Source organism: Danio aesculapii, chromosome 18, assembly GCF_903798145.1.
Source record: "Danio aesculapii chromosome 18, fDanAes4.1, whole genome shotgun sequence".
Classification (NCBI taxonomy): domain Eukaryota; kingdom Metazoa; phylum Chordata; class Actinopteri; order Cypriniformes; family Danionidae; genus Danio; species Danio aesculapii.
Window position 1 is genome coordinate 48,818,763 of NC_079452.1, and position 12,900 is coordinate 48,831,662.

The 12,900-nt window shown below is 35.8% G+C and overlaps 1 protein-coding gene across 1 annotated transcript in view; it reads left to right on the top strand.

The window, feature by feature from the left end:
- ranbp10 (RAN binding protein 10) overlaps positions 1-12,900 on the top strand; it is a 60,848-nt gene that overhangs the window by 35,107 nt on the left and 12,841 nt on the right. The window contains exons 8-10 of the mRNA XM_056478102.1: positions 786-894; positions 5,740-5,888; positions 8,888-9,080. Coding sequence (XP_056334077.1) covers positions 786-894; positions 5,740-5,888; positions 8,888-9,080 — 451 coding nt within the window. The remainder of the gene's footprint in view (positions 1-785; positions 895-5,739; positions 5,889-8,887; positions 9,081-12,900) is intronic.

Here is a 12,900-nt window from a genome sequence, read left to right on the forward strand (position 1 = left end):
CATGCTTCACTGTAGGGACTGTATTAGCCTGGTGGTGAGCGGTGCCTGGTTTTCTCCAAATGTAACACCTGGCATTCACTCCAAATTCACTTCAATTTTAGTCTTATCAGAGCAGAGAAGTTTGTTTCAAAAAGTCAAAAATTTCAAAAAATCTTTTTTCACATTGCCATTATGGGGTATTGTTTGTAGAATTTTGGGGAAATAAATGAATTTAATCCATTTCGGAATAAGGCTGTAACATACAAAAATATGGAAAAAGTGAATCGCTATCAATACTTTCCGGATGCACTGTATTATGCTATGCTAATTCATTACAAACCTGTGTCGATTTGTACATGAATTAAGCCTAGAATTATTGACGGCAGTTCAGAATCTGTTTTTTTTTTAAAGATAATATCTTTGAAACTTTGAAAGTTCTTTGAACAATTTAAATCACATAATACAAATAGTAATATACCCAAAAAATGCATAAAAGGGACACTTAAGACAACTATTTCATTGTACATTATTGGTGAACCTCTCAGAATGTCATTCAGCCTTTACAAAGAGGCTATTATAGATAAATGGAGCATTGACGTTCAAGTCTTAAAGGGACATCAGTAATAAAACACCTGTTTAAAGGGGGCTGGAAAAAAGGAAAGTGGTAATAAAACTAAATTATGTATGCTCCAAACACTTTACTAACATTGTAAGTAGACCCCAGGGAGAGCATTTGAGTGATAAAAAATGCATGATGTGACAGTTTAAACAAACCAGAAGCAAAACACACTTCTTTGCACTCACAGGAATACAGAAGCTGGTATTGGCAGGCCGTGTTGGAGAAGCCATTGATGCAACACAGCAGTTATACCCGGGACTCCTAGAACACAACCCCAATTTACTCTTCATGTTGAAGTGAGTATGTGTGCTAGTGTGTGCTGCTTTGTGTGGAATGGATTAAGAAGAATTGCTTAAGAAAGGTCAAATGTTAGTTTCTATTGGGCTCATTAGAGCTTTGGTTCCCAATCTTTTCAGTCTGTGACCCCCAAAATAACAATGCCAGTGACTCGCGACCACAATGTCCATTAAGGTGGTTCTAAATGTATAAACCTTGCACACAGCGGTGCACACATACCAAAAGGCCCAAGTCTATTCATCGTTTAATTGGAGAACGCCACTCCAAGTTCAGTTGTGGCTTGTTTTTAATTTTAATGTATGCGAGTGCTGTAAAGGTTTAACCTGATGCCAGAAAGTTTAACCTGATGACTTAAAATCAATGTGCTACATCTGATGCTATTGCTGTGTCTTTAATATAACGTGTGATCACCCCAGGGGTCGCAAAAAAAAATCGAAAGTCTGAGGCTTTTTATTTACATGTTTTTTTTAATGTTTATTATTAACATGTTAACAGTGTTGTTGTTATTATTAACTGCTATTTTGTTCTTCAGTATGTTATGGATAAAATATGGTCATTCTAATAATTTGATAAAATGAATTTTATTTTTGGAAATCACCAAGCGACCCCCACTTTGGGAACCACTGCACTAGAGGGTTCATAAATGGTTCATACAGGCATTTTCCAGATCTGCAAAAGTTTTGGAAAAACAAAATGTTTTGAAAATTTGTTTAACAAATATATACTTGTACATATATTACTTGTATAATATATTTGCGATGATAATATTGTGTAAATTTTAAATACAATTCCGCTGTCCATCCCTTCATGTGTCTTTGGCTGCATCCGAAATGGCCTACTACTCAGTAGGTACTGCATTTGAATTTAAGTGTACTGCTTGGCCGTTAGAAAAGTACGTTCTATACAGTATAACTTGGACGTACTACATATTTTGTCATCATAGCCCGACCTACCCACGTCAGTTGCATCGCTTCCCATTCATGAATTCTCTCACGGTGCATCATGGAATAGGGTAGCATCCATCGGATGCGCACTTCAGAATCTCACCGGAAGTAGTAGGTCATCCGAGTACTCCTCGCATAGTGTTTTTCGAATTCTGTAGCTGCTTCCCAAATGGCACACTATGCACTTATGCACTACATACTTATGCATGTACACACTCATATGTATGCAGTGTCATCCCAAATGGAACGCTAATGTTTTTTTACTAAGCGGAAATTCAAACCGTTTCCCTGATGACGTTTGACGGTTGCCAAATTAGTGAAATAAATGACCAAACTACCAAATAATACCTTCCATGAGTATAACCGCGTTCACCATCGGGAGGCGGTATAATCACTCTTGTAGGAAAATTTTGCTTAGACAATCCAAAATAAATAAAATAATCCAACATCAGTGTCTGAAGGCTCCTCCTTTTTCTGCTACATGAGCAAAACAGTGGCCATTGAGTGCGTGAAGTGTCCAACATTACACACTTATTTTTAACAGTTTAATAAGTGCATCAGCCGGGTATATAAAGTGCACTTATTATTCTTAGAGTTTTCAGTGTGAATTCATTTATAATACAAAACGGCATAGAATAGTGCATAAGTATGTGATTTGGGATGCATTTTATGTATTCAGACATACTACTGAGCTCCTGTATTGTTTTTAGTTTACTACTGTAGATAGTATGGGAGTATGCGATTTCAGATGCAGTTATTCTCTGCGTGGGGTAAAAAGCAATGCACAGTTTCAGCTTTGCCTCTCTTTCACCGTAGTTTAAGATACATTTTGAGTGTCATGTCCAGAGACAATCTCTAACTACAAAGGTAAGATACTGTGTGTGCTAAAGGCAAATTTACTGTTCAAGCCAAAAACACAATTGTTCTCAAATTTTCACACAGACAGCAAGATACTTTCTAAAAAATATAAACTACATAGATTGTCACATATTTTTTGATATGCTGTCATAAATTTGTCAGTCAACGTGCATTTTTTATTTACCACGAATAAAAACCACAATGAATATTTACCTGATAATTGTGGAAAAAGTCCTGGAATTTTAGTAGTAAAAATGTGTATTAACCCTGTGTGAACCATCTACAGCTTTCTGAACTGGGACCAAAACTCATGAAATTCCCTATTCCTCAAAATGAAGGATTCTAAAATGTGGTCATTCTGAGGAATTAGGCACTCATTCTTGTGTGTCCTCACAGCAAACAAAATAAATAAATAAAGTAAAATAGGGTCATGGTTGCTTTAGTCTGAGCGGCTTCTGATGTGATTAGTCATGCTGTTGCATAAGGTTGAAAATGAGCTGAGCCTTTGTAGTTTTTTTAGTCATACAAGTAATATGTGTTTTTTTCCACCGTCTTCCACACTTCTGAACATGTATATTCATAAGAGGTTTTAAGGAGAACAATATATCTTAAATGGCATGCTGTAGGAAAACCCACCTACAAAATCAGTGGTTGTGCAATTAATGGATGACATTGAAGAAATGGAAATCTACTTGGATTTTCAAGTTATTGAGAGTAAGTGGATATAAAGGGGTTGGCTTTGTGTTCAGCTGCCAGAAATGTGAGCTAGAGCATTAGAGCCAATGTAAAGACATTTATAATGTAGCAATAACAAATACATTTCATTATAATTTGTTCCTGAGTACACACAATACTCAAAAAAGTATCACAAGCAGCTGGATTGAGTGATAATGAAGAGTAATAGCTACTGATAATTCAACTTGGCTAACATAGAAATAAATGACATGTCATTTTCTAATGTTAATAACATTTATTCTAAATTGTAAGAACATTTTGCAGTATTACACGAGATTTACTTTGAAATCTGAATTAAATAAATGCAGTCTTGGTGAGCATTTTTTGTGATTTTAAAATCTTACTGATTCTTATATGCTCAGAATTATTGTTATTGAACAAGCTGGTCAAGCAATATGAATTGTTGCATGTATTGAGTAATTTGTTATAGATACAAGTACATAAACATATACTAATGATTGATATGTATATGTATGTGAGATTTAGCGATCTGAAAATCTTTAATCTGAAAAAAAAAACCAACAAAATATTGAGAAAATATAACACAAACTCTTTTCTCTTTATAAAAATGCATTTTCTGATTAGAACTGGTTCAGTCAAAAGGCTCAATAATAACATGCAGTATAAAATTATGCTGAGAACAGGATATATGAGCTGTAAGTTTCACATTGTTCCAATACTCTTCTTCTTCATGACATACATCAGCATATAAAATAACATTCTTCTACCAACATTCTTCAGAATATCTTGTTTTGTGTTCAACAGAGGAAAGACGTTCATAAAAGTGAACACTTGAGTTTGAATGTATAGTGAGGGGAAAAAATTATTTAAATATTTAGAGTCAGATATGCAAATGATTACATTTTGATATCACCACAGGGAAACAATTTATTAATAAGCTCTTTCTAAGATTTTTTTTGGTTTGCATGTAAATCGGGACAGTGGGTTTTTTCAATAAGCTGATTTTTGTGAGTTGTCAGAGTATCGGAGAGCATGTAAATGTGCTCATACTTACGGAAACCAAAACTGAATAAAAAATAAAAGAAAATGTTATTGTGACATTTTAAGTCAAAATTATGAGATAAAAAGTGAGAAATCTGAGATGATAGGTCAGTCGCCATAACAGGAAACTCGCAATATATATTATAACGTAATAGAAGGAATATTTTCCATACTGAAAGTTTTTGTCCTAACCAACATCTGAAATTTACATTGACACTTTTTACATGACACTTATTGCCTTACTACTAAAAGCAGCAGCAGAGAGTTCACCTCAGATCTTGAAAATGAAAGAAACCATTTAAAATTAAACTTTAGAACTGTGACTCAGTTCAAGCCAAGTTAACAAATCTCAATCATTTAGCATGTATATAACTTATAATATTGTTAAAAAAAATTTAATTAATTAGATTGTAAACCATTTTGTTGGAGTGCAGTAAGTGCACTATTCTGTACTTCTGAGTGGCTGTGTTTAAATTTCTGTCATGTTTTGTCTGGTGCAAACCATAAAATTGCTGATGACTGCAAATCTCATCACAATGTAACCTGCTCACCTAATGTTTATGTTCATAATATTTATATTATTTGATAATTAATAACCTCGTTGAACTCTAAATCTGCGTCTAATTTTGGAGTCTGTTACTGTCCACCAAAGGTCACATTTTGGTCACGGGCGCATGCTTTGAGAGCCTTCCTGACTGAATGAATGAATGAAATGTGGTTTTCCATGAAAGTGACCCGGGGTCTTGAAATATAATTGGTTAAACTGTCATTGGGTGGGTTAAAAGAACCAAAACAAACACAGCGTTCGGCTCATAATGCACATCGTCAAAGCAGAATAACTGACTTCAGCATTGTTTTTCAGATAAACAAGAATGTTCACTTTCCTAAATATCTACAAACATGTGGTATTTTTATGTTTTTGAAGAGTCTAAACTTACATACAACACCTTTATATCACAATAACTTTTATTCAGTGGCAGGAATGGGCTTCCATACATAAAATAAACAGCTAACAAACTATAAATATGCACTTAACATGGAGGTGCGTGTACATTTATTATTTAACTGCACTATTGAATGCCATCAGAGGTCAGGCTCAATTGGAATTGTGGGAAGGAAGCAGTGAGAGCTCACTCCTTTCCCTCTCTGTGATGGATAACAGTTGAATGACAAGAAGGCAGTTTAATGGATTGCTGAGCTGACGCTGTCAGTCAATAGACATAATGGAGAACAGAAACCTGGCTGACAGGCATTTGAATTGATAGGGAGGTCTGAACAGTGATTTCTGTTACTCTTCACCTTCAGGTGTCGGCAGTTTGTGGAGATGGTGAATGGTACAGATAGTGAGGTACGGTGCTTTAGTGTCCGCTCTCCTAAATCACAGGACAGCTATCCCGGCTCCCCAAACATGAGCCCCCGACACGGAGCCACCAACCCTCACTTGCACAGCACAGGTAATGCAGACACAATAACAATCTTTCAGTCTTGCTTCAAAGAAGGAGTGTACATTGTACTGTATTGTACCATTTTAAGGTGTCCAACATGACAGATAACCAGCATAAATATTTCTAAACAGCAGTCCTATGTTGAACTGTAAAATAGGTTCAATGATGTTTCGTGATGAAAGACAGTCTAATATTAAAAAAAATAAATAAATCAAAGAAATTTCAGATGAGGAGTATGTTTACATGGACACCAACAGTGAGTTGGGGGTAACGCATTACAAGTAACACGAGTTACGCAACAATATTACTTTTCTAAGTAACGAGTAAAGTAACGCATTACTTTTAAAAAATAAGTGATAATATAAATGTAATGCGTGTTACTTTTTAGTTTAATTAATTTGCTTATAATAAATAAATGGCAGAATAAAAATGAATGTAGTCACATTGAATCACGCACAAAATGAGAGAATGTGGGAACAGACAGAAACTGAAATTGCAGAGCCGTATATTTCTGCGATAGGAGGCCTGCACAAAATGTATATGATATATTGTGGATGGTTTTCTGTGTTGTATTGCAGGTATCGTGATCTATCATTACTGGGGGCAAAATATCATGATAATATCCTGTCGTATTGTGTCGTATTACTGTACCTGAATATCTGACTACTTATTTCCCTTTTATTTTTTATTTTTTTTATTTCACTTTATCTTTTAAAGGCCACATAGGTTACCCCTTTTTCAGATTTAAGATAAGTCTTTTGTGTCAACAGAATGTGGCTGTAAAGATGTGATGATCCTAGCAAACTGAACAGATCTTTTATTCCCGGTTGCTTTGCTCACGTCCTGTCTTGTTGATATGATTATATGCGTTACTACAGAGACATGTTAATGTGCGCAGATGTCAATCAATATTGGTGGGCGGGGGGACAACACTCCTACGTCAAGTTGAGATCGATCTGAAAACCGCTCCAATTGGTCCACCGTTTTTGTGTTGTTAAATTTGAAAAAAAAAAGGACTAGGTGTTCATATCACCCCAATATGACAGTATATACACTATACCTACACACATGTCTGTCCAAACAGGTGGTGAAAAAGTAGATTTTTCACCATAGGTGCCCTTTAATGCTTGCAATTTCTTTGATTCAAGATTATTCCAATCAATCTAAATGAATGATTTTATTCCAAATAGAGCTATTCAAGTCATCTGCTGAAATTGTATCCATATCGCAATATACATCACATAAAAAGAAAATATCGCAATGTCAGATTTTTCCAATGTCATGCAGCCCTAGATGGAAGTATTCTCATAATTCTCAACGGATCAAAGAAAGGGAAAAGAGGATTGTCTCAATGGACAGTGATTTAACTTTACTAATAAGACAAAAAGTACAAAAGTAGCAAACACATTGCTTTACAATTTCATTAATCCGTATATATGGCATAAAGTTTGAGGGTCAGGAAGTTCTCAGAAGATAAGATTATCCTACATTATTTTTTATGTGTTTTGCATTGTTAATTGCAGAGCTCCTCTATTTAAAAAAAAAAAAAAAAAAAGAGAAAAAATCCTGCAAGTTCTGAAAGAGATCAAGCCCCAGCCAGGTTAGAAAAAGTAACGCAAAAGTAACACATTACTTATCATAAAAAGTAACTAAGTAGTGCAACTAGTAACTTAGTTGGGGAGTAACTCAATATTGTAATGCTCCGATTTTAATACAATTAAGACAATACTCTGATTAAGATTAAACCATGTAAACAGTGATATTTTTATTTATTTAAAAAAATTTTTATCACCATAATCAGAGTAAACTTAACAGAAATATAATTAAAAGATGTGGAATGTGCCTATTGTATTTGAAGTGCAGTACAGAAGTGCAGAAACACCTTAATCAAACTAATACTGTTTTGTAGTACTTTTCGCTACATTTTGCGACAGGATGCACACACAGCAGTTGTCAGGTGTTTGACTACAAACAAATAAGAATGGCTTCAAGCAAGAGAGCACATTTTTGGTGCGAGCAGTAAAAATTATGACTGATGATTTTTCTGAAAGTAATTGACATTATGAAGTGCCTTGACTTTGAAGTGACTCTGTCACGGGGACATGAATGAAAAGTTAGTGAATGAAATGGCAGAGGTGATGACAATACAACAATTACTATCACAATCATCAGCACTTTTAATAGTTTATTTACAGACTTATAATATGCTGTTGTTGAACTTTCATTCCAAAATGGCTGCTGCGCCCTCTAGTGGCTGTTTCCCAAATCGCACTAGAGTGTCGCCTCTTGGTGATTCCATGCTCTTTGGTACATACAAAAACAGTACATAAATAAATAGATACATTAATAAAGAAGCAAACATTATTATTGTGGATACACAATGGTGTATCACAATAATATTGTATTAAACCTTGCCTTATAAACCTTAGAAGTTTCATGAAATCTTTAATGAATTTAAGTGCAAGAAATACTGTACATAATTGCATATTTAATTGAATAATTATTTATTAATATTTTTTATCTCATTAAATTAATGTGAATTAGATGCATTGCATTTATAAGACAATGTTGTAAAAATGCAAACCTTTGTATTGTTTCTAAAAATAGGCTTCATTGTCTTGCTTACTGATTTTATTCTAATCCCTTCAACAGTTTTTGAATCTCTTTGTACCACGCTTCAATAACGTCTATATGAGATTTATACTTTTTAACTTGCTAACCTTTCAAATCAACAGCTAAAAGCGGTACTCAAAAGATCGCAGATACTTGTTTAGAATATAGTAAAGAACAGATGTTTCATAGATGATTCATAATTCTGTGGGTGTAGATTCTGTGTGGATCTGATCATGAGTAACATTCATAAAAGATGCAAAGCAGATGCTTCATCCAATCATTTGTTTCACCTGTGCTGCACTTTGGGTGGTTTATATCAATTAAAATCAATGTACTTTCATTCACACTGTTCCTTAAGATACTTTTCAATGTGTGTATCTCTTCTCGTGACACAGGCACAGACAGTCCCACATGCAGTAACGGGGTCACTCCTCCAAACAAAAATAAGAGCCACAACAAATACACGGGCATAAGCTCTGCATCCTCCTCTCCATCCTCCTCTCCCTCCTCCGTCAACTACTCAGAGTCTAACTCCACTGACTCAACCAAGTCCCAGCCTCACAGTGCCACCAGCAACCAGGAGACTAGGTATGTGTGATGTTTTTTCTTTCTTTGTGTTTGTTATTGACAGTAAAGAAAAGAACACTGCATATTTTTATGTGGTTTTTATCATTTATTTTACTCCATGTTGCCATTAGACTGGGCCTTAACAAAAATGTGGGGGCTTGTCCGGAATTTGCACATTCTTGATAGCCTCGGTTTTAAAAGAAAAATGATTTTCTATACAGCCTAATTCACCACAGGGGATTATTCAAACTAATATAAAATAATAATAAATAAAACATTGTTTTTGAAAGTTACATACAATTTAAGACGGAATTTTAGGATGGAAAATAGAGCTACAAGTATATGATATAATGTCTGCTATAATATTGTCTGCTATAATAATCTTGCTGTTTTAAGGATGTTGATTGTTGGATAGTGTCTATTTGAAAGCAGTTAGCATGACCCTCTAATTCTTCATATGGATGAGTTTTGTTATATTTATGTGAAATAATTAGCTACTTTACTATCACACAAACAAGAATGCATTTTCTCGGATTATAAGTGTAGTCTTAAAGAGCCCATATTATACATGAAATAGGGTCATATTTAGGTTGTAAGGGTCTCCAACAACAGTCTAATATGCATGCAAGGTCATAAAACACTTTGATGGTCTTATAATCTGCATTTATTTTTACCTAATTATCCCAACGACTCCCATATGAATCGTTCAGCGATTCATTTGTTCCCAACCCCCTCCTCAGCGCGAAGCTAATCTGCGCTGATTGGACCGATGACAGCCTGCTGCGATTGGTCGACAGTGACAGGCTTCAGCACGAGACAGAGTGAAATGCCCAGCTGGTAATCAACTATATAAAAGTAGTCACAGTGCACACGCGCTTCATAGTGTAAGGCTTTTTTCACACACACACACAACCCTCCTCAGAAGAACTGGGGAGATCGACGCGAGTCTCTCTCTCTCCCTCTCCCTCTCTCTCTCTCACACACACACACAACGCTCCTCAGAAGAACTAGGGAAAGCGACGCGAGTCTCTCTCTCTCTCTCTCTCTCTCTCTCTCTCTCTCTCTCTCTCTCTCTCACACACACACACACACACAACGCTCTTCAGAAAAACTAGGGAAAGCGACGCGAGTCTCTCTCTCTCTCTCTCACACACACACACAACGCTCCTCAGAAGAACTAGGGAAAGCGACGCGAGTCTCTCTCTCTCTCTCTCTCTCTCACACACACACACACACACACAACGCTCCTCAGAAGAACTAGGGAAAGTGACACGAGTCTCCTGTCTCCTAGCTTACGATCGATCGCCATAGCAACGACAAACGGCAGTGGAACGCGAGCTCACAAAAGCCTTTAACGTTAAATCCGTAAACAAAGCGGCACGCGTCGCGTTTTTAACGTGGCTTACATGTGATTAGAGAATATAAAGAGTAACCGCGTGTACTGTACCAGGTTAACAACTCCTCTTTGGGTAGAGACTGTCAATATTATCCATCTGAGCACAGCGTGACTTCATTCGACCGGCGGCGTCTGTGTGTGTGTGTCTAGTGTTTTTTCTGTGTTAGTGGGCGGGGCCGCAGGTTTCAAATCTCCCTCGTTTGCGAGCGTAACTACTGGCGAGGCTTGTGTTTCGTGGCTGCGTCATCGCGAAACACCTAATGACTCGTTATCAAGGCGACTCGTTTGAAGCACTATGAGTCGACTCTTTTATAGATGAATCAATAGTTTTAAACACTGTACACTTACAGATTTAAGCCTTAGCTGGATATTTCACTTCACTTAGAGCTGTGTTACACACTACATGGAAGGGCATTTTCAAAAACCCATAATATGGGCTCTTTAAATAAATAGATTTTATACAACAGTTCAACAACCAAAATAAAAAGAAATACCTTTTAGGAGGCTTCCAATTTAAATACAGCATTCTCTGTTTGGCTCTGTCCGTCTCAACAGTGATGAATGATGTCAATCTCAGTGCAACACTGTGGTGTTTAATTTTTGAATGAATCTGTTTTATGATTGAATCATTTAAGTCTGGGATTAAGTGACCCATTTGTAAAAACTATCATTGTTTTTGTTTTGTTTTTACATTCATTGACTAGTTTGGAAAAAAAAAAACAGTTTTCTGGTTTTCTTGTAAATTATATTGTGGTTAGTATAGTTACCACAAAGAACTGCAGAAATGAGGACTGAACATTAACCCAGCCAAAACCATGACTGAAGTCATAAGCAAAAAACATGTCTAACACTCCATAAAGCTGGAAAACAGAAGCAAGTGGAAGAGTTTAGGGCTGCTCGATTATGGTAAAAATTATAATCACGATTAATTTGGTCATAATTGTAATCACGATTATTCAAAACGATATACAGTTAAAGTCAAAATTATTTGCCTTCCTGTGAATTTTTTTTGGCTAGAATAAAAGCAGGGATAAAGATTTCGAAAACTATTTTAAGATATTATTAACCCCCTAATATTATTACCCCCCTTATTCAATATAAATTTTTTGATTGTCTGCAGAAGAAACTACTGTTATACAGTGACTAATTACCCTAGTTCAGCCTTTGTAATACATTTTAAGATGAATGCTTGCATCTTAAAAAATATCTAGTAAAAAATTATGTACTGTCATCAAAGCAAAGATAAAAAAGAAATCAGTTATTAGAAATGAGTTATTAAATCTAATATGTTTAGAAATGTGTTGAAATAAAAATCTGCTTTCTGTTAAACAGAAATTGGTTGAAAAATATAAAGGGCCACTAATGAATCTGACTTCAACTGTATAAATAGTTATTTACCTCCCTGTAAATAAGGAAAGGGAAATAAAAACAATTGTATAAAAACATGAAACAAACTGTGCTTTGCGTCAGTTCTTCACTGTAAGAAAAAATCTTTAATTATAGCTACAAAAGTTCTTCAGTCAAGAGCAGTGAGTGATTTTGTTCTTTTGTTTTTTGAGTAATGATAAAAACAGTCGGCAGCAGGAATATCACTAAATACTGCATTTTGACACAAATTTGCATGTTTGACCATTAAAGCGCTCACATTAAGATGACTTTAGATGTGTGTGTGCTCTGCTCGTCTCTGAGGCTGAGCGCACACACACAACAGCATACGAACTCTTTTTTGCTATTAAAAACATGAATGATTGGAATGTACATCAATAAATGATGCGCATCCCGTGCTGGAAAGTTACATTACAGTGTATGCTTTTAGTAATGTCCACGTGAAACTGAGCTTTGCAGAGCAACAAATGTGTACAACTGGAAATGGGTCGGTATATGATGCAATAATAGTTTTATCTCGATTCATGTTTTTTCATAATCGTTAGAAGCCAAAACTAAATTCGAAACTGAATTTTGATTGATTGCACAGCCCTAGAAGAGTTCAAATACCTTGGAACAGAGTTAAGTGAGGATGAGAAACTCGATAAGGATCTCAAAGTGAGGGTTGCTGCATCTGGCAGACTATATCACGCTTTAAACAGAGCCTTTCTGGGAAAGAGAGAAATCTCCACCAGAACAAAGCTAGCTGTTTATAACTCCACCTATGTGCCTACCTATGGGTGTGAGTCTTGGGCACTTACTAGCAGCAGGAACAACAGATTGCAGGCAAAGGAGATGTGGTACTTTAGACGAGTCGCTGCCAAAACTTGTAGAGACCGGCTAAGGAACCAGACCATCAGGACAAACCTACAAGTCGAAGCATTGACTGAAATAATTGACAGGCTTAAGATGAGGTGGTTTGGTCAGGATGAAAAATCACAGGGTTCCAAAACAGATGCTAGAGGCAAGAACCCAAGGAAAACGCCAAAAAGGTAGGCCTCGAATGAAATGGATAGACTC